This window comes from Nanorana parkeri, unplaced genomic scaffold (assembly GCF_000935625.1).
Source record: "Nanorana parkeri isolate BGI_ZX_2015 unplaced genomic scaffold, ASM93562v1 scaffold439, whole genome shotgun sequence".
NCBI lineage: Eukaryota > Metazoa > Chordata > Amphibia > Anura > Dicroglossidae > Nanorana > Nanorana parkeri.
In genome coordinates this window covers 528734-552009 of record NW_017306707.1, presented here as the reverse complement: position 1 = coordinate 552009, position 23276 = coordinate 528734, and the positions used below count along the sequence as shown (strand labels likewise).

The 23276-nt window shown below is 42.3% G+C and overlaps 1 protein-coding gene across 1 annotated transcript; it reads right to left on the bottom strand.

Moving 5' to 3' along the window:
• Positions 1-3852: 3852 nt before the first annotated feature.
• LOC108790021 (E3 ubiquitin-protein ligase NRDP1-like) lies at positions 3853-13003 on the bottom strand. Its single transcript, XM_018560186.1, has 5 exons — positions 12798-13003; positions 8850-8989; positions 6527-6689; positions 6187-6307; positions 3853-4086 (listed from the first exon to the last, which is right to left on the bottom strand). The coding sequence occupies exons 1-5, from the start codon at positions 13001-13003 to the stop codon at positions 3853-3855; spliced, it is 864 nt and encodes a 287-aa protein (XP_018415688.1).
• Between the last annotated feature and the right edge of the window lie 10273 nt (positions 13004-23276).

The window sequence follows — 23276 nt, the reverse complement described above, 5'->3', positions numbered from 1 at the left end:
GCTTTCATTGCATTTTGGGAATTCAGTGCAAAAGGTTTTATATTTATAAATCACTACCAATTAAATTATTATTTTTCTACCAACTTTAAAAAAAAAAGATCTAGACTTAGTGGTGTATTTATAACAAAATGCAGAGCTGGTCGTTCTACTAAACTGTTTGTACATTTGTGCAGTGCTAATGTGGCAAAGCAAATGTTTGTATATAGTTACAGTGAGACTAGACTAAAAATGTCATCTTGGAAATGCATTCAAGTATCTTAATTCTTAACAAAAATGTATCTTATTTGTATATCACTCGGTTGTAGATACTCAAATCATCTCTGAATTGGTGCCGACACTGTCCTTCCTTCTGGATGAGTGGCTACTTTTGTCCCCTGTGGTCCCTGTGTGTTGTAAAGTAGCCACTGCTCCAAGCTCACTCCCGTGATGGACTACACTTTTAGTTTACTACTCTGTATTGAGTTTGTGGGGAAAACTGCAGATTTTTTTATTTTGCTAAAATGCATTTTTTTTTACCAATCTTTAGAGTAGATTTTTAGTCCCAAAGTCAGAAATGGGTTTATACACACGTGATAAATAAAAAGCCTTTCCTTTATTTTGACAAACTGGGCTTCTCTTGTAGCTTTGGTACAGTTCTTTAATCAATTCCCCCTGCCCCCTGAGTACAGCCAACCAGCTCAGACTTACCTTCCTCCACCAATCATCGCTGTGCATCCCTGCCTGGTTCTGCACAGCCTTTCCCAAAAAATACTTTTCTCAGTGCAATGTGCACCATGACCCTATTCTTTCCTATTGGTAAGCTGTACTCAGCTGGACCGCAATATACCACCATGAGTGCAGATTACCCGTAGCAATGAATTGTGCTGTTGCTGACATGCACAAGCAGCAGGACCCAAACCCAACAGGGACATTTTTAGCTGGAAAGGCTTGTGGTGCAAGGAGGAAGGTACATGTGTGCAAGTGGGCTGCACTTTGGGTGGGGGGAATTAATTAAAGGACAATTGTACCAAAGATACAGTTGTTCTTTGAAGCTGTGTTCATACCTATGTATTCTGATTGTAGTGCTTCTTAATGTGCATTGTAACGCGCCTTCATTTTAAAAAGCATTTCATATGCTTCCATTGAGTTGTGTTGTGTATAAATGCATAGGTGTGAACCCAGCCTAAAACATGACTTTAAGGATGATTTATTGCACATTTGCCATTCCAACAGCAATGATGTTACTAAAACAAGCTAGGGGGAATTTATCAAAACTGGAGCAGACAGAATCTGGAACAGTTGCCCATAGCAACCAATCGGCTTCTCTTTCATTTTCAAAACTTAACTGAAGAGAGAAGCTGATTGGTTCCCATGGGCAACTGCTCCAGATTCTGTCTGCTCCAGTTTTGATAAATCCCATCCACTGTACTATGCCAAGGGACAGTTAAAATCAAACAATTCTCTTAAAGGAAATATGTGCCAAAAGAAATACTGCAACTGCATTGCTGAGCCCCTTTCAAATAAGGAATTCTAACTGATCTGGAACAGACAGGCAGCCATTAGTACAGCAGAAGTACCAAAGTAATAGAATTTCTTACATGCGTCTCTTGTCTGGATCCTTTGGCAGTCAAAATAGTAAATGTAAATTAATTTCAATTGTGTATATTGCTGTTTGCCTGGAGCTGTTTGACGTGCCACACTTTCCCATCATCTGATTATATACTAAGGGACTACTCCCACCAGCCTATATACAACTCTAAAGAAAAGAAAAAAAAGTTGTGTGACTAAATACTTTAATATTTCAGTCATTCATTCTTTGTACTTAGCAGAATAACGACTATAGTGACTAAAACAACGTGCAACTTTCAATCCTAATTTGTGTGGGATGAGAGCCACTGGTGTTCAGTGGACTCATCTGCAAATAACTCCCTTTTTGAGATATGCGGCTTCATCCTGTTCTCCCGCTGTATAAACGGTTAGGCAACTTTTTTACCGCGAATCACGTGACAAACGTGCATATTCGATACGCCTAGGTGTGAACCCAGCCTAAGGTCTCGTTCACACCTAGTCGTATTGCATATGCGCGTCTGTCGCTCGTTTTTTACTGCGATTCGCGGTAAAAAAGTTGCGCGACAAACACGCGTTTCCGAAGGCTACTTGGCTGTATCCCAATGGAAACGCGCAACAAAACGGCCCAAAGTAGTACCTGTACCTTTTCAGGCGTGGGCCGTTTTGTAGCGCGTTAGGGACGGGTGGAAATACGCCAAGGTGGGAACGAGACCATTGAATACAATGGGATTTATATTTTTGAGCGTTTTGTAGAGCGTTCGTCGAGCGTAGAACGTGCTACAAAACGTTCAGGTGTGAACGAGGGCTAAGAGACTATATACCCCCTTGATTAATTCCAGCTGGAATCATCAATGATCCGGGAAGAAAAGTAGATGTTTATTAAGGGCCATGCTGTGATTAAATGCTCTCTAGCATCAGAAGTCTCATTTTTCCAGTTGTAGCCTCTTGTGGACTTTGAATATATGAGGAATACATGTTTTACTGAATTACCGCCATCCACTATATTGAACATTTTGTCTTGAATAATGAGCTGGACCCAGAGTTAGTGTGGGCAAGAGTGGACTGACCTGGAGCGCCATTCTATTCTATAGGGTACTTCTGAGTTACTAATGGTTGCATTCCTGTTCGGGATCTAAGTCTAAATTCCTTACAAGCATATATTTTCAGGAAAGTGACTTGGGAAGTATTGATGACCGCGTGACAAGCAATTAGAACCTTTAAAAGAATGTTTTGCAATATACTGGTCCCTTAGAATGGAAGCAGGTGTGAAACTTTAAAACACAGCTCCAGGCAACTGCAATCTACACAATTGAAATTCATGCACATTTCCTATTTGGTTTGGCAAAGGATCCAGACAAGAGACGCATGTAAGAAATTAATATTTCTGGTTCAGCATGTCCGCTTCCTATATCCGCTCCTTGCTTCCAGTTTCCTCAGTGGACAGTGAATCTGCATCATCGCCTCTGTCTATTGACAAGGGAGTAGTCCTGCTACAAATGCTAAACCAGAAAGCAGCAGAGTGATTTACTGGCTAGCAGAGGTGAATATCACTATAATAGCTGGCCAAGATGGCAAATTATTTGGCAGGTTAAATAGTAAACTTGAGTATTTCTTCTTTTTCTGGAGTTCTACTCCAATATTATCAAACTGCAAGCATATAAAAATGTTCAAGAGATTACCAATGGTCCTATTTGCTGCCTTTGCCTATATAGCAGCAAAAAAATATAGATTGTGCGTTACTATTTACATACATACTTGTGAATTATGTTGACTATTTCACATATCATTTGTAACATAATGGTTTTAGGCATTGTCCTCTAATCTTTGTGGCTAGATATGCCATTCCCTGTGGCATATCTAATCAATGGAAATGTCATATTTTTATGTCCCAAAACAGTGGCATGCTGGCAGAAGACAAATGCTGAACATACACTTTAAAATGGATGAGCAGTGCTGCTATTAAAATAAACTATAGATAGCAAATTAAGGCCCCATTCACACCAGGGCGGGTGCGGATCAGCGCAATTCCGCACGATCTTTAAAAAGGTGTTTTTTGGCGTTTTGAATTGTGTTTCAGAGCTGAAGCGCAATTAAAAACTCCCAAAACCGCACTGATCAGCGCGGTCCCATTGAAAGCTGTATGAAAAACCGTGCTGATCAGTGTGGGAAAAAAGCTCAGGGAGCAATTCAGGCGGGAGGCGGATCGGATCGCGCATACCCGCTGAACGGTCCCCATAGCAATGTATGGGATTGTTCATGATGGCGGATCCGCGTGGCCAAACCACCCCGGTGTGAACGGGGGCCTCAGATAACAGTGACGTCCCTGGGTTTTCTCTTTATACTTTCTAAATGCGTTAGTGGGCGACTGTTAGGTGGTTTTTGCGTATCATCATTTCTTGATCTGCAGTCTCGCTGTAAACTTTTAAGAAGTTCCATCAGTTCCCGTTTTTCCAGGTCTGCCTGCTCCAAGTCCTGCCGATGCTGTCTTTCTGAAGCCATGAGAGTCCGCACATCAGACATCATTCGTGACATCTGACTCTGCCAAGACAAACCACAATGTGTCATACACTTCTGTAGATTTACCAAAGCACTGGTAATACTTTGATAGCAGTAATTATCCCGAAGAAATGACAGCATTGAATGTATTCAGTGGGCCCCATGAGTGTTCATAATTTGCATCCTCTAGAATTTGGTGAAGTTCTGTCCCCCTCCCCACCACTCACAAATCTATGTATTTTAACAGCTGGTCTCAGACAACAGGGCTTCATTTCCCTTGTCTCCGGGCCACCTCCCACTCTACATCGGAATTTCAGGATCTTTTTACGCCAGCACGCATGTTTGGAGCCTGCATTTGATTAATGTGACTGGTTGGTTGGTGTTGTCCGACTTTGGGGATTGAGCAGTGTATACTTTGAAATTCAATGATTGTACAAGTATGGTTGCTTGAATGGAGAGTTCACAGTCTGAGCTCTGAGTATTTGATGTGATCATATTACAAAGCCCTCTTTAAAGTGAAACTCCAGACAAAGAGCTTAATGCATTATTTAAATATATATTTCTTTTACCTGCCAAAGAATATGTCATTTTGGTCAGCCATTCTTGTAATACACTCATCTCTCCTAGTCAGTAAGATCGCTGTTGCCTCTTAGGTCAGCTTCCTCAGTGGACATGGGTGATTAAGCTGACTCCAATGAAGAGACTGGAGACGGACTGGTGACACAACAAGCTGAATTGCTGAACCAGGAAGAATGAATTGCTGAACCAGGATCTACATGTGTCACCAGTCTAACTATGCAGTCATACTACAAACTGGATGGACACTTATGGTGAATAAAAGATGTAGATGATCTAAATCTCCGGGTAGGCGACGACTTTACAAACATTTCTGGCGGTTTTCCTACTAAAACTACTGGTCACAGCCATATATGTGGAGGCCCAACTGATTTCTACATCTACACTCTTATACCTTTGTACAAGCTCCTTTACAACATACGTCCTGGATTGGGGATGATTCTGGTTGTGTGTGCCTGGACGCTCACCTGGTTGATCGGTTGCATCGCTCCTCCCATCTGTGTGATGATTTAATTTCATTTTCTATCTATTTTTGAGCCATGATGTAAGAGCAATTTGTGAACTATATGCCCATAAGCTCCTGAAGAAGCGGTGGTATCGTGAAACATCTAGAGCAAGATTTGAGCACCTCCCCATGGAAAAATATCATTAGTATATAACCATGATAATTATAGATATCGCATAGAAATTACTTGGTTAAAGGGGTTCTAAAGCCTCCGGGTTTTTTTTGCCTATATCTACTGCTAGCATGCAGCAGATATAGGCAAAAAGTTTTTTTTTAATTTAAACCCGCTTTAACAGCGGTTTAAACTTACCTCGTTATCGCTGCGCGCTCCGGCGCCGAGAATCAGGAACTGCTCGTGCGGCCGCAAAGGATCTATGGGCATGCGCAGTTTGGATTCTCGGCCGGGAGACGAGCAGAGATGCAAGGTAAGTCTATGGACGCGTGCACCCGCATGCAGACACCGCTGGATCAGAAGTGCCAGCAAACAGGGAGGAGTCAGCGCTGGATCGGAAGTGCCTGCAAGCAGGGAGGAGTCAGCGCTGGATCAGAGAGCTGCCGCACCGGTGGAGGGACAGATGAAAACATCAGGAAAGAAGAAGATCGGAAAATAAGAGGCATCATTTAAGATAAGTGCTTTCATTAACATGGGGCGAAATTACTTTAATGTCACTTTAACTATTTATTGTATACCAGTTGAGGAGGTGCAGGTTCATGATAGGCATACAACCTCACAGTTTTGTAAATAAGACTATACATGTTGATGATTTTAACCTTACTATATATTTTTAACAAGCAATGTACACAATAAAAAATATTTTTTTCTATATAAATTGAAGTGGTCATGGTACTGCCTAAAAAGTCTGTTTTCTTCTGTTCTTTCTTATCCATAGCTATGCAGTGTGGAAAATATAAGTAAATCACAATGGGCTATACAGAATTACAAATCCTTTGTCAGGTAAAACAGTGACATAAAAGAATTTCAGTTGTGTATTTGACTGTTTGGTCACATTTTCATTCTAAAGTTTTATGTTTTCTAAAGTTAGTATGACGTGGAAACATACCTTGAGCTCTTCCATTTCACCCTGAAGAACTCCCTCTTTCTGCACCATGTGTCTTCTCTGGGAGTCCAGCCTGGATTCCATCTCCTGCTTTGTTTCCTCAACTCTGCAGATCATTTCAGACCTAGTGAAAACAATGTCAATGGAGTACTAGGGGTGGCACACAAAGAGTTTTCATTTATCTTCATATCTGAAGTCTGTGGGTCAAGTGTAAACGGTAAGTATATCAAACAGTTTGTAAAAACACAAAGGATTGTTTTGAAAAATTAGGTAATAAAAGGAATGGAGGAGTAATGGGAACACATGCATTTTGCCAGAGGTGACTGGAGGTAAGAGAACCTACCGGAGAAGCTCAAGTTCCGTCCTCATTTCAGCTATGCAGTTATGCTGTAAATCTTCAGCACTAAGAATGGCATAACCACAACCATTCGGGCACTCCCGACTTCGATGTTCACACGCTGCCAGATGGCTGTCCAGGTTTCTTCGCTCAAACTGAGCAGGGCAACCTAGTAGTCAGAAACAATACACTTAGGGGTCTATTTATAAACAATGTGAAGAGCCAATTGTCCTGCGAAACTCCATGCACCACTAGATGGAGCTGAGGAGCATTGGAAAGAAGTACTAATTTCATGTGCTCTTCGGCTCCATCTATTGGCCATAATGCGGTATTTTTCTGATATTCAACCTGGAAAGAAAATACAGATATTCCTCACTTTCCGACTTATCTGGTTTGCGACCACTCTCACTTACGATTGACCTCCGACCTTGCGTGTTAGCGTCAGTGCGACGTGTCGCCGGCGGAAGTGATGTCCTCCGTTCTTCACTGCGGGTCCCGGTAAGTATTTTATTGCCCGATGTACAGTACACTGTTCAGTACTGTACATGGGCTATACAGTACTGTACTAACGCAGTACAGTACTGTATATAGGTCCTTACTTAACGACCAATTCGTTTAACGACCTGGTCGTAGGAACGGAACTCGGTCGTTAAGTGAGGAATACCCGTATGCTAAGAATGTTTGTTTTTGCCTCCATTCACTTTTACAGGATGAATGACTCAAATTGTTTCTAAATACACCCCATAAAGGGTATCTAAATTCAAGAACAAAAATATTGCAGCTTACCAATCCTTAGATATGGTGGCTGCATTAGTTTTCTTCAATCGTTTTCGCTTTATTTTCACCTGGTGATCCTGCCAGCAACATACTTCCTGTCCTAAGGTGACAACACTTACTCACTGTACTATATCTATGGAGTAGCAGTGTTGCCATTCTAAACACAGAAAGTGTTTTAGGACAACAGAAAATGTATCCCCTTCTTCATTTCCATAACATAAGGGGGAGTGTTCTGCACAGAATGCAGGGAAGAATGCTGACAACTGTTAACGGGCAGCACCAGGCAGAAAACACAGGAAGGAAGTTACCAGCTTACTGGATTTCTGGCAGGATCAACAGGCTTTTTTTTGATGAACAGATATAACACAATGCTTCCAATGGTACAATTAACAGAACAGGGAGCAAATCAGAAAAGTTCATTGTTAGGGTCTACTTACATTTTAAAGAATGCTAACTACTTTTTGCATCTATATTAAACATCTAACATATTGAAATGTAATTTCCGAAAAGCAACAAAGTCTTTCTGTAAGAAAAAGCAACCAATGATGCTGTGCGTCAACAGAATCCTATCAACCGATCATGCAGTAGGTCAAGAGAATCCTATCAACCAATGACACTGTGGGTCTACAGCGCCCTATCAACCAATGACGCTGTGGGTCTACAGCACCTTATCAACCAATGACGCTGTGGGTCTACAGCGCCCTATCAACCAATGACACTGGGGGTCTACAGCGCCCTATCAACCAATGACACTGTGGGTCTACAGCACCTTATCAACCAATGGCGCTGTGGGTCTACAGCACCTTATCAACCAATGACGCTGTGGGTCTACAGTACCCTATCAACCAATGACACTGGGAGTCAACAGCATCCTATCAACTAATGACACTGTGGGTCTACAGCACCTTATCAACCAATGACACTGTGGGTCTACAGCACCCTATCAACCAATGACACTGGGAGTCTACAGCACCCTATCAACCAATGACACTGGGTCAACACAATCCCATCAACCGATGATGCCGTGGGTCAACACAATCCCATCAACCGATGATGCCGGGGGTCAACACAATCCCATCAACCGATGACACTGTGTGGCTACAGCACCCTATCAACCAATGAGACTGTGGGTCTACTGTGCCCCAGCAACCAATAACACTGTGGGTCAACAGAATCCTATCAACCGATGACAGTGTGGGTCTACAGCGCCCTATCAACCAATGACACTGTGGGTCTAATGTGCCCTAGCAACCAATGACACTGTGGGTCTAATGTGCCCTAGCAACCAATGACACTGTGGGTCTAATGTGCCCTAGCAACCAATGACACTGGGAGCCAACAGCATTTTAACAACCAAGAATGCTGTGGGCCGACAGCGTCCTAGCAACCTATGGCACTGTGGGCTGACAAAGTTTTAGCAACCAATGGCCTCAATAATCATCTAGCAGTACAGTGACAAAAATCACATTTCTCCATGTCAGGTTTAGAAGGCTTATTGGAAATCAGCACACCAATAAGCCGTGATATACACTTTAACAGCATAGACACTCACCAGCGTTTATACAGGACATGCGTCCATATTCACACTCTATCTCATGCCTGTCTATAGATTCCAGGGAACAAACCATACTGCAGCCGCTCCGGAAGTTCTTACACTGGATTTGAAGTCGGTTTAGATCATTTCTCATATACCTGTGTTAAAACAAATCACAGTGAACATGTTCTTAATTAAAATGCTTAGTTCTTGCTGGACATGTAAAGCAGTACTCATATAGTGAAATATGATGTAATAATAGATGGATATGAATTGTTCTACTTGAGGATTTGTCATTCTGTTCGGTTGGTATTGTATGTACAGTCCGGGTTTAGGATTCTATCGGCATATCTCCCAACTGTCCCTCAATTGAAGGGACTGTCCCTCTTTTGGAACCAAATCTCTTTCTTTTGTATCCTTTGTCTGCATACTTTGTGCAACAATATGTCCCTCACACATTTCAGAAAGTTGGAAGGAATGTCCTCAGGGATTGATTTGAAGGTATTTGCAGGCACCACAAGACATGTGTACTGTTGGCTGCATGGGGACTGGTACAGCTCCCTTGACACAGTTCTTCTAACTCCAAAACTTTCAAGTTCAAAATATTCATTGTAATACCAGAGCCTATTATAGAAATTAATCTTGGGCCTGCAATTCTTTCTGGACCTTGATCCAACCCTGTTCTTACTGAGAGATGTTTCTTGCCATTTAAGTATTGCCAACTTCATATATGAATATATGTAGGTCAACCCCCTGGTGGTGACCTATATCTTCCTAATAGACATGTGCGATTCGTTTCGTTCCGAATCGAAATTCGGACGAATTTTCGTAAATTCGGACATTCGGATGTATCCGAATTCCGAATTACAGACATAACGAATGCAAACGAATCCGAATTTCCATTTCCGAAATTCGGTAGCGTTAGTACGAACGTTCGTTTCGTTTTCTGTTCTTATTCGTTTCTTATTCGTTTCGTTCGTTGGAGCAAAGTGACATTAGAGAAGGAGAAAAATATTTTTTCCCCCTCAAATGTCACTTTTGCTGCAAACGAACGAAACGAATAAGAAACGAATAAGAAACGAATAAGAACAGAAAACGAAACGAACGTTCGTGCGAACGCTACCGAATTTCGTCCGAATCCGAATTCCGAATCCGAATTGACTTTCACACCCGAATCCCGAAAAACGAAATAACACAAATCCGAATTTAAAACGAAACAAATTTTTTGGCAGTGCACATGTCTACTTCCTAATGACCCACGCCTGTTAACCACTTCCTGCGTGTGGCCATACATATACGGCTGGCCACTGAACTGGTTGTACCATGAACATGGCTGCTGCTGCAGCCATGTTCTTGGTACCATTGTAAACTCTGTCCCCCGTGTGGCCCTGGGACCAGCACGGCGGATCTCCCTGCATTGATTGGAGAGAACCCTGTTATCATAGAAGGCAGTGTTAATTAGAAATATTGTTTGCATCAGAGCTCAACTTCTGGTGATAATCTTGAATAACATATAAGTTATATGCAGGGGGTGCTGGAGATTGTGTAAGGCTAACTTACACAACTCCAACTTGGCATTTTGAAACACTTTACAGTTGCAGGGCAAATCATTACATCTAGAACCTCCATAAAAGAAGAAGGTAGAAATTGTAATAACATCTTATGTTACTAACTCTCATGCTTATTATTGTCATGTTACATATGTTCATTTTTTTAAAATAAATTGACATGTTTTCTATTACATTCATTGCTCTTGTTCAATAAAAAAACAAAATAAAGTCTTGGGTTACATAAACAGTAAAGGGTCTGCTTTGCACGCACATTTGTTCTGTGCGAGTTCACCAGCTATTGTGAGAATTGGGCAAAAACAAATGTTGTTAGTGTCATTTTTCTTCTGGTTGATTGTTCTTTTATATTCAGAGTTTTTTTTATGTGTGAAGGTCCACTTTAAGATGGTCATATTGAAAGAACATTCTATGGCTCGCTATTATCATCTTCCATGATTCTCTGTTTCAGCAACTGTTCCCAAGCATGTTCATACCATACTCTGATTTCCCTTCATGTATCTTAGTTGTTCAGGTCACATTCCTTTTATTGTCCTGGTAAGACAACATAACTCCAGAAAGTCCTGCAAGGTGGAAAGGACTACAACATGTTTTGCTCCTTACAACGGAGGTTTTAACATCTAACATTCCTAGTCTGTCCCTGATTTGTGGTTAACTAGTGCCATTCAGTTAACAGGACTCTCTTTCAATCCTTTCCCGCAAGAACAGAATGGCTGAGGGGTTTATTGGCTTTGCTGTGGACAATAGACCTCAGTAGACACTATTTGGGTTACATTCATGTCATTTTGAACACTCACCCACTAGCCATCCTATGAAAACAGAATTAATTAGTGCTCTTAGCAAACCCACAGCTAAGCAACACACACTGGCATTCCAAATGTAGTGTGGGCTAAATTCCTTGTCATGGTGCACAAACCCTGTTATTTACATATAAAATTTAGACATCACCTAAAACTCGGCAATGACACAATCATACAATGTATAAGCAATTCTTAAAGTGCAGCTCTAGACAAAACTATTTTTTTTTTTGTGCATAGAGCAGGTAAGGATTAAAACCTCTGCTTGTGTTTTACTGCTATCTGGGACCCCATTAGCTAAACTCCAGACACAAAAACTTTCGTTCAAATATATTCTTTAATAGTACACTGTGAACATACTTATGGAGGGGGGGCAGCACAAAGATGACCTCATCATATATATCCATGACCTCATCATATAAAACCACTTAGTGTGCACCAAATGCCTTTGCCAACTCAGTTGTTGCATTGTAAAAGTAGCGGTGAAATCATCACTGTCCTATGCATAACTTGTGTCCTATACAACAACAATCTTCCCGTATGACATGCTAAAAAAAACAACAATCTTCCCGTAAGATTATATGTTCAGATAACATATTTTATGCATGTTAATTGCCTGTAAAAGCATTCCTTGACATCAAACCCTGAGACTGTGTAGGAATGCCGCTATCTTGGATGCTGCTGGGCACCGACATATTGGACGTGATGTCAGAAGACAGACCTGTCATTCAACTGATATTTTATAGTACTTACCTTTGTTCCTTCCCTGGCAGCTACATAAAAGTTGAGTGGTATTGGAGCTAGGCCTGCACAGACAGTAATTAGACCCTCCCCGCAGAGAAGAGAGCTATGACATGCATGGAGGAAATTGGCTCTTCTAGGGAATTAACTTTAAAAAAAAAATCACATTTGCTAGCAAGTTGAAAACACATTGCAAGTGAGTTAAAAATCCCCTTACCCACTATTCATTGATGTCAGCATTTTTTGCCATTGTGGGAGCCCAGAGAAGCACTACAAAGTCGTTACTAAAAATGAAGGGCATAATTGGCAACATTAAGGTTGGTGTGAAGATAAACTCGGCAAGTGAAGGGATGTATGAAGAATCAATATAAACTGAATGCTGTGTGTGCCAAGGGGCTACGCGTTTCGAGGAGATCCTCTTTCTCAAGCTCAAATAGAAAGGTTAGTGACTAACCACTAAGTTAGAACCTCGGCTCCTCAAGTAAGTCCTCAATCCTTTGTTTTTGATGAATTTTTGTTCTCTCCACCCGTCACACTTAGCACTGTTTCTTCCTATACCCTCCACACTCCCAGGATTTGCGCTCTTATTGCCTCTTTTTTAAGTTCACAGGTTTCTCCCCCTGTTCTTAGAGCATCCATATCTATTGCACCTACACAGACCCCCACATTTCCAAGAGAGCGCTGTGTCTTTTTTCCGTTTGTGAAGATCAACTGTATCCTATACATGTTCTCTACTTGCCAGTCGGCAGTTACGTAAAACATACCTTCTTATTCTATTGGCCTCTCTCACACATCTACTCTGGAATGATAGGGCTGCTTTTTAGCCTCAGTCCAGTCTGAACTGAAAAATTTACTCCATTTACCTGTGTAACGGTCTCAGTTCAGAAACAGTCAGCATCTGTCTGTCTTCAGGGCAGTTGTTGTGGTGAACGAGCCATCCATGTATGCAGGCCGCGCAGAATGCATGCTCACAGGGTGCTTGTAAAGGATCTTCTAGTACATCCCGGCAAATACAACACAGGAGACCATCATTCACATATCCCAGGAAACGCTCAATATCGTAACCCATAGCTGTCTGAAAGGAAAATGACTTAAAGCACCGAGCAGCTATACAGAAATCACAGTTCTCTACCCTCCTATTTGTTTGTTTCATGAATAGGCAAAACTTTTCTTTTAGTTTGAGATGGAGTGAGGAAGCATTCCAACCAATGTTACGTTTTTACTGCTTTTTGCCTTTCCATGGTGGATGGATTAAGGTGTCTGCTCTACCCGTATGGATATAAATGTTGGGGGACACTCATCAGAACTGAAGAAGTGGTTTGAATATGCAAATTATACATCTCCGACATTACAGAACAAGTCAGACTGAATGTGACAAACTACTACCATCTACTCTGGATACTATATATTCCATCTTTATTTGTACATCAGGGGCATGTAAATGAATGAAAGGCAGTTTAGCAAAACAGAAGTAACTTGTTTGTACTCAGGGAATGTAAACTGAACACAATAGAAAAAGCTCAAAATAGCGCCAGCTTTATCATGTTTAGGCGCATTAGTTACCTGATTTCTGCGATTCGTCCAATCCTGATGAACAAATACAGCTCTCTCCATTTCTACATCTTCAGTCATTTCCTGTATATCCCCTAAAGGCTAATTGTCTTGTGGCAAAGCATGATAATTAACATTAGAGCTGCCCCTTCTACTATGAAATCTGTTTTTTGGTAACACTTACCCAGAGGCAGCAGAACAAGGCAGAAATGCTGAAGTGAGTTTGGAGAATGAGTTCCAGCAATGTTCAACTGATGTGTCCTCCCGGAGTTTTATTCCCTTTCTTCATTGTAATGACAAAGAAAGAGATTCGCCTCTTGGGTTTCCTAAGAGACAGCTCTCCAGTGTTCACAGTCACCAGTCCAGCTAAGTAAACAATACGCCACTCTTCACTTGGAAAACCAATCCCTGGATGGTAAAATACTAAACTTAGTATATAGTAAAGAAAGAACAATCTCCATTAATATATACAGTACATATAACTTTGCACACAAGTGCTAGAATATTGTCTAATAACCAAGCTCTTTGATTTGATTTTTAATGAATACATTTTATTTTAAAACAATGACATATTCTCCTGTACTTTTCATAGACAATCATACCCTTCATGTCATGCTCTGCTCCTGTGAGACTTACACTATTGAAGGAAACACATACAGCATTAAAGTGACCCTAAACTCAGGAGTTCAATCTTAAAAATTCATTCAAGTACCTTAAAGTGACCTTAAACCCTCAGATTTTTTAATTAATGGTTGCCTTACTGTAATCCATGGTAGTTTCCCTTCTCTTTGCTGCTCTTCCTTTTAAATCTGTATCTCTTCTCATGCTGGGCAGAACTTCTGTTTTGCAGCAGACTTCCTTGTCTCAGGAATGGATACATGGTGTCTGTGTGTACGTTTGCAACCTGAGCCAGCACTACAGGAAGAGGCACTCAGCTGCAAAGGGAAGTTCTCCCCAAGCATGAGAAGACATGAGGATTTAAAAGGAAGAGCAGGAAAGAGAAGGGAAACAACCATGGATTACAGTAAGGCGCACATTACAGTATTGGTTTATGTTAAAAAATCTGAGGGTTTAATGTCACTTTAACTGTTAACAAAAATGTATCTTATTTGTGTATCACTCAGCTGTAGATCCTCAAATCATCTCTGAATTGGTGCGGACACTGTCCTTCCTTCTGGAGGGTGGCTACTTTTGTTCCCCATGGTCCCTGTGTGTGTTGTAAAGTAGTCACCGCTCCAAGCTCACTCCTGTGATGGACTACAATCTCAGTACAACATAGTAAACTAAACATGAGATTGTAGTCCATCACGGGAGCGAGCTTGGAGCGTTGGCTACTTTACAATACTAACAGTATACAGTGTGATAATGTGACTGAAATGTTACAGTTGTGAATAAAACATCAATACAGTGCAATATTTTGGATGAAGGAACAATGGCTTGTGTTCTCTAATTTCTTTTTAATAATCACGTGTAATAATAATAATAATTAATAATCATCAGCTCCCTTGTCAACTCATCCTATACTGGCCTCCAGGACTTCTCTAGAGTCCCTCCCATCCTCTGGAACTCTTTACCCCAACCTGTCCGTCTATCTCCCACCATCTCAATAAAGTTGGGACAGGTCCATGTTTCCTCGGTGTAGCATCCCAACCAACACTTTGTAAGTGTCTGGGAACTGAGGAGACCAGTTGCTGGAGTTTTGGGAGAGGAATGTTGTCCCCTTCTTGCCTGATATATGATTCTAACTGCTTAAGGCCCCATTCACACTAAGCGACTTACATTTTGCAGTGTGAATGGGGCCTTAAGCAGTTAGAATCCTATATCAGGCAAGAAGGGGACAACATTCCTCTCCCAAAACTCCAGCAACTGGTCTCCTCAGTTCCCAGACACTTACAAAGTGTTGGTTGGGATGCTACACAGAGGAAACATGGACCTGTCCCAACTTTATTGAGATGTGTTGCTGCCATCAATTTCAAAATCACCTTATTTCTTTCTTTCTTCAAATGGTACATTTTCTGAGCTTAAACATTTGATATGTTTCTAATTGTGAATAAAATAGGAGTATATGAGATTTGCAAATCATTACTTTCTGTTTTTCTGTAGATTTTACATAGCGTCCCAACATCTTTGTAATTGGGGTTGTATCTAGATGTGTGTTGTGATGGTTGGGGGTCATAACCAATGTTGTGCTATTATTTCTCTGTACATGTATAGTGTCCAACATGCTGCTAATTCCTGGTAAGGGTCTTCAAGAGGGAGATCCAAAACCCCTCAAACCCCCGTCTTTGGTTTAGGAGAGCAATGAAGATGAAGAGTTCTGTTAATAATATTGCACACACAACATGTGGATGGATCCCCCTGTCCTGAAGTACTCAGGTGCTTCAATCCCTAAGCGGACCCAGGCCTGATATCCATTTTTCTTTGCTCAAAGAAGAGCTCCGGGCATATGCAATGTTACCCCTTGCACTGAGGCTACAGAGCTAAAATAACAAAATGAGTATAACTTGAACCTCAGACCAGCTGGCTGCTAGACTGGTCCTCACAGCCTCTTTCCCCTCCACTTTGGAATAGGAATGTCCCTCAGTGTCCTCACATTCACTACACGGTATTGGACATGATGGTGTCATGGGTTTTTAGACCTCCAGAGCATTGATCAAGGAACCTCCTGCCGTTTTCTTTTGTATTCTGACAGCGTAGCCCGGCTGCTGCCAGAATCCCCGAACAGAGCTGGCAGCTCATTGGCTACTAGCTATGTTCGGCCACAATTTTCCGGCATGTCTCTTTGATCAGCTGATCGAGCGATGACGGTTGGAAAGGTGCTGACAGTGGCATCAACCAGCCAAATTTCGAAGCTGTATACGCAGCTTGACGCTGGCCTCTTATCAAATGCACCCTTACATGAGCAAAGCTCAGCAAACACAAATATCCGCACACCCTCAAAGCGGAGACCAACATAGGAGCACAGAACCAAATTGTATTCAATGTTCTAAAGAAATCTTTAATAGGTGTTGCACACAGTGCTATGTACCCGGGACCCGCACACATTTCCGGCGGCCCGTCTCCTAGCAACCACATACGCTCTCCTCTCTTACCCATTTGCCTCTTCGGAGCCCCACCCAGCTCGTTTTCTCCCCGCCTCCGGACCCGCCCCCTTCATTGGGCGCTCATCTGCAATGTGCTTCTGCCTGTTCGCGCGGCTACAGGAGGAGTGGGCGGAGCCGGGGCTTAGTGGTCATCAATGAGCTGGCGCCAGGTCAGGAGACGAGAAGCGGCGGGAACTGGCTGTTAAGAAAGTAATGGTGGGGGTGTCCGGGGTTATATGGGTACGAGGGGGCAGGGGAGGGCTCCGGTGTGGCGGCGTTCCCACGTGATACACACGGGCTGCTATTAGATGTTGCCGCTGGCAACCACTCAGATCCCGCTGCTGATGGGTGCTGTTGCCACTGGCAACCAATAAAATCCCCTTGTTACCTTGTGGTACATACAGCACATAATCAGGCTGTGATTGGGTTTCTATAGACGTGTATGAACTCAATGGTACATGTGCTTTTATTTATGTGTGCACCTATTGTGACTGGAGAGAGATGGACACTGATCTATATACTGACATATAGATATAATTTATAATAGTTCACTCTGATGTGTACGAGGTGCTACAGAGCCATAGCTAGCTTCTTTTGTGCCCGAGGATGTGTTTTGAAAAAAAAAAAAAGAAATTGACACTGGGGAATTTATCAAAACTGGAGCAGTTGCCAATGGCAACCAATCAGCTTCTCTCTTCAGTTAGGTAAGATAAGATTTAAAAATGAGACAGAGAAGCTGATTGGTTGCCATGCACAGCTGCTCTAATTTTGATAAATTCCCCCCAGTGACCTCAATCTCTTTTTCTGCAGCCTCAGCACTGAATGAATGTAATCCAGTTATAAAGGGATAGAAGCCTCTGTACTGAGTGCTACTCCCCATTCAGAAACTCATGAATGAACAGGAAGTGAAGTAAAGCACTTCCTATTCATTGCAGTTATTTACAAACATTGAAATGATCAGCTGATCACTCTGGTGTTTGCTCTGCACAAAGAGGATCGGTAAATATTAGGGTTGCACAGATACCAAGTACAGTACTCGGTACAAGTACATGTACCGATACTTTGGAGCGCCAAGACTACACTAGAGAAAAATTCAAAAGTTAGGAGGCAGCTGTCATTTGTAAGGAGCACAGGGAGCTCCTGGAATTTGTACATCTCTGTTTTAATGTACGATTTTGTTTTTATAAATATAAATAAAGGGATGCACAGATACCAGTTTTACGAGTACTGATACTTGCCGAGTACTTACAAGTACTAATACATTTCTGTTTATTCTCATGCAATGGTTTTTCTAAAACAATACAGACTAATGATTTCAGGACAGTGGTGGAGGGCCAGAGCCAGGTCCCAGCTGCAACCACTGCGACCCTGGTAGTTCTCAGGAAAATGCCAAGTATCTGCACTGGTACTCGAAAAGTATCTGTGCATCCCTAGTAAATATCACTGATATTTACCAATCCTCCGTTTTCCATCCTGAGGGGCGGCACAGCCTGCAGCTTCTCTTTGGATCCCCGCTGCTCTCCCCCGCCTGTAGGGGCAGAGGCAGCGGGAAACCGAGGAGAAGTGAAGCGCTGAAGTCGACGCGTTGATAGGGAGCTATAATTTCAGGATGGCTGAGTGGTGAGGAGAGAGAGAGAGCCGCTGGCTGTCAGATCCTGGCCAAGCGGCTCGCTCTCCTCACCCCTTAGCCATCCTGGATGACAGCTCCCTCCTCTGCCCCCCTGCTTCAGCGCTTCACTTCTCCTCGGATCCCTGCCCGCTGCCTCTGCTCATACAGGCGGTGGGAGACCAGCAGGTATCTGAGGAGAAGCTGCAGGCTGTGCCTCTACTCCCTACCGACCTGTGTTGACCGCCTGGCGCCCCTGTTGCCATGGTGCCCTGTATAAATCCTCTCTCCATTAGTGCCAGTATAGTTCTAACAGCGGTGATCTTCCAGCACTGTTTGGGTTAAGACCTGCAGCTGTGACGGAGAAGGGTTTTACCGTTCACCCCTCCCTTCCAGTCTCTTCACAAAACTCCTTGTATTGTTTTCCCAGAATGCAAGGTGTTCAGTGAATGGACAAACAGTCCTGTCATTCATCTGGCCATCCTCCATTCACAGAACGCCTTGTATCGATTACCCAGAATTCAAGACATTCAGTAAAAGGATAAAGGACGGTCCCTTTTCTTCTGCTATTGTGTGCTTTTATATATGTGTGTGTGTGTATATATATATATATATATATATATTCAGGTGTTTATTATGGATGCACTGATTCTCGTATCGGTGCCGATACCGAATATTTGGGCGAGTCCTCGTACTCACCCAAATGCTCCGATACTGACCCCTGATACCGGAACTTCCAGTCAGTGGGAGATTTCATCTGACCGGCAGTGCCACTAGGGAACATTGAGCCGTCTTACCGGCCAATCAGGAAGCGGGTCATTACCCGCTGTCCAGCTTCCTGATTGGCCCGGAAGGCGGCTCCATGCTGTTTGGCTTCCCAGCCAATCAGCATCGAGCCAGCAAAACAGTATGGAGCCGCCTTCCCGGCCAATCAGGAAGCCAGATGCCGGGTAATGACCTGCTTACTGATTGGCCAGGGAGCCGACTCCTTGCTAGCGGAAGTACCAGTTTTGGCGACTACCGAAAGATAAATAACAATACTCGATACCGAAAAACAATACTGGTGCATCCCTAGGTAAAAGGCCAGTCCATCCTAAGTAGGACCTGAGAGAGGTTGTGGCACAATTCCATAGATTGTCCTGGCTGCCCTCACACCTTTCATAATGTGATAATAGAACAACTGTTCCCTGGAAAGAGAATAAAGCCGTCACCGCGCATTTCTCAGTAAGATCCGAGTGAGTTGTGACACCTTACTCTGCTGTTCTTGTATCTCTGCCTTACTAATCTGCTATGTTTGAATATTTGTATTTTATTCACTTTTATAAGTAACCCTGTGACTACAGAGCTGTGAGGCCTGCTATTGCTGACCCCTTTGTAAAAATGCTGTTTGCCTGGCATTCTACGTCGTATCACAGGCCCAAGGTCAGCATGCAGCGTTTCCGCAGACGGGCGAGTGCGCTGTGACAGCTCCAATAGTGTGTGTTGTATCCCACACTGCCAGAGCTGTCACTGTTTATGTTTTTTCTTCTAAACTTTATGTGGAGTATACAGTCTGCGCTGCCGTGTGATGCCATGCAGTGTGCTGCGATAACATGCAGCAGGTTTGCATTTTAGCGCAATGCACCGCCCAACGCATTATAGTGTGAATGGGACACATAGAAAATAATAGTTTTCTATGTGTTCTTAGCAGTGACTTGTGCTGATCTGTTGCGGCACAACGCAGGTCACTGCTGTTTGTGTGAATAGGCCGAAAGAGAAATAAAGGATGGGCATGACGGCAGATCAGCAGATGCAGCCCCTGTATTTTTCTCATAACTTGTTTTCTTCATTCTGTCTGTCTGTCAGTCACACACGTTTTACCCACATTGGTGCCATCTCTTGCTGTAGGTGAAGACAGCATGAGGAGATCAGCAGCTCCAAGTCAGCGCTTGTTGGGGAATCCTGCAAAAAAGCCTTGTTTTACTCCGCCTCTTAAAGATAACGTCTCCTCAGATAAAGCACCTGAACGCTTGACTGCGCTCCTCAAGGTAAATGTGTTTTATACCCGTGTACATTCCTAAAATGTATCAGAAACACAAGAATTAAAGCAAGAGGGGCGATTCATCAAAGAATAACAGATTTAAATGAATGAGCATAAAATAATGAGCTGTGTAACCAACACACTCCTTTCATGAAATAACTAACCTGAGAGCCTCATTAACCCGAAACGCGTATCTAATCCCAAGAACAAATATGTAACATATTGCAGCCGATCAGTCCTTAGATGTGAAGGCTGCTACTAACGATTATTTTCAAAATCGATTAGTTACCTGATTATTTTTTCAACTAATCGATTGGTTGTATAAATCAATCCCTCCCTCCCTCTCTCTCCCTTCCTCTCTCTCTCTCTCCCTTCCTCTCTCTCTCCCTTCCTCTCTTCTTTCCCTCCCTCTCTCTCTCTCAGTAACACATTTCCCGTCCTAGGGTGAGAACTTTCACTCAGAAAAGCAGCGTTGTCACCCTGGGACAAGAAGTGTGTTAGTTTTTTTAGTCTTTACAGATAGCTGAGAACAATGCAAGTGATAAGAGTGCAGCATAAAAAGTTATCTGCTCACACGATATCTGGCAGGATCAACAGATATTTGTTTCTTGTACTGATTGAAATGATGTAGTAAAATGGTTTTAATGGTATATTTAAAAGATCGAAAGGGGCCATATAAGAGAAGTTAATTTTTAGGTTTTACATACACTTAAAGTATAAGTTGACTTTAGCTCATAAGGGTGCTTTCCCTTCCAGTGATCATCACTGTGCAGAGCTGGCCGGTCTCACCAGAGACCCCTGATGTCTCCATAAAGGGGATGGAGGAATCTCCCACTGGGCCAACCTTCAGTATCTTGCTAGTCGGCCCTGGTGACTCTGAAAATACTTGAACAATCTGATTGGATGCAGGCATTGTTTAGGTATTTTGAGAGTCAGATACTTAGGCTTGGTCCTGTGGGAGATTCCTCCATACACACAGTTTAGCGTAGATGGAGGAATCTGTTGCACTTTTTCCATCTGACCATAGAAAGTCTGCAGATAATCCTATAGGTGTATGGCCAGCTTCAGACACTTCTAAAATCATTTAGAGTTCATTCACACGAGCATTTGACCTCCTCCAATGCTGCATCATTCTGCTGTACACTGCCATTGACTTGTATCGGCGAGAATCGCTTCTGAAGCAAATATAAGCCCATCAACGCAGGCCCAACATTTGACTTCTTGCTAATTTATGTGAACCTATTATAATTCCTGTGTTATTGGTTCAGGTTTTGAATATACTTTTGTTAGCAGACTGTGCATTTTTTAAAGAAAGCTGATGATGATGTCTTTAACAGTATATACATTACATTTCTGCAGTAGCCTGCCGTGTGGTTACAGTTTGATTGTCTGTATAATTGAAATTAAATGAAAGTGCAAAAGGAAAAAAAATGAATCCGTTAATTTTATTTTTGTTAAAGCCCAAGATTGACAGTTCACCTTCTGGAGTCCATGCAAGAACCGGTGGTGTAAACGCAGATTCCAAAGCTGTCAAGGAGCTTGCTGTGTCCAAAAACCAGGTGTACAGGCCTGCAGTTCCTGCTGTTCCAAAATTTAGACCACTTACAGGTATGATCAGCATTAACTGTCTTTGGAATGCCAACAGTGATTAGTGTAATGGGCTTACTGTCTGTAGCAGTGTTGTCATCTTACTTAAAGTGACACTAAACTTAGATGGTAAATCTTAATAAGGCATTTAAGTCCCTTAATTATTAACAAAGATGTATCTCATTTGTGTATCACTCGGCTGTAGATCCTCAAATCATCTCTGAATTGGTGCTGACAGTGTCCTTCCTTCTGGAGGGGGGCTACTTTTGTTCCCCATGGTCCCTGTGTGTGTTGTAAAGTAGCCACCACTCCAAGCTCGCTCCTGTGATGGACTACAATCTCATGTTTAGATTACTGATTTGTATTGAGATTGTAGTTCTTTACACACAGGGACCATGGAGAACATACGTAGCCACCCTCCGGAAGGAAGGACGGACAGTGTCAGCACCAATTCAGAGATGATTTGAGGATCTACAGCCGAGTGATACACAAATAAGATACATTGTTTCCGCGCACGTGAGGGGGAAGGGGCAGGACATCTTAAGACGCCCTCCCGCTCCTGTAAGTCTCCCGTCTGGCCGTTCATGAATGGCCATGGACGGGAGGTGGTTAAAATAAAATACCAAATGGAGCTACAGACATAAAGCTTACTTCAGAATTAAACTTCATGCAGTCCAGCATTGCAGTACCACGCATTCCAGAGCGGGCGAGAGCACATTTGGAATGAATGACAACGCACCTCCTGCAGCAGAATTTGTCTAGCCAAAACCAAAAAATGTTCCCACTTTTTCTATTTTCTTAAAATAATTGTATGTATTATATAAGACATTTTAATTAGTTTCATGTATTTAAAATAATCTGAAATGAAAAACTCCAATCCCATATAATAAAATAACCAAACTTTTATTCAAAAAAATAACACACCAAAATTGGACAAAAAAAATACAATTTGTATATATAAAAAAATGTATATATCATTTTTTTATTTAACATACACCCAGTTTAGGTTAGCCATGAATATTGGCCCGAGAATTATTGCTCTCACTCTGGCACACTTTTGCCCTTTCGCAATCACATGTGATTTTCCCACCTAAATATATTTGTAATGATTAACTCACCACAGTCTCACCTTTTATGTACATGAACTATGTAGAGATTATATTGTTTGGGTGCAGAAAAATAGAACTAAACATATAGATTTCATAAACATTTGCACAATGATCCCTCTTCTTGTTGCTTTTACACTTGAATTTTCTATTTTAGATTGTATATTTTTTTGAAGGTCGCTCGATTTACTTTTACATGTCACTCGGCTGAAAGTAAATTCTAGTGAGAACGCTGCACTGACCCTCTCCATAATCACACTGTAGACCCCCCCAGTGTTTCCACTACACGGAAAACATGCGGTATATTCCTATTGCACATCATACTGGATCAGACCCTATGGATTCTAGGCTGCGGTAGCAACCCCCCCCCCCGCCCCCCCCCCCCCTCC

What these genes read in the sequence shown, in the direction of transcription:
- LOC108790021 (XM_018560186.1), bottom strand. Translation starts at nt 13,003, where the DNA reads ATGGGTTACGATATTGAGCGTTTCCTGGGATATGTGAATGATGGTCTC. An exon ending in CATGTCCTGTATAAACGCTG is followed by an intron (nt 6,690 to 8,849) that starts GTGAGTGTCTAT and finishes TCTGACTACTAG; the next exon opens with GTTGCCCTGCTCAGTTTGAG. An exon ending in GTGAAATGGAAGAGCTCAAG is followed by an intron (nt 4,087 to 6,186) that starts GTATGTTTCCAC and finishes TTGTCTTGGCAG; the next exon opens with AGTCAGATGTCACGAATGAT.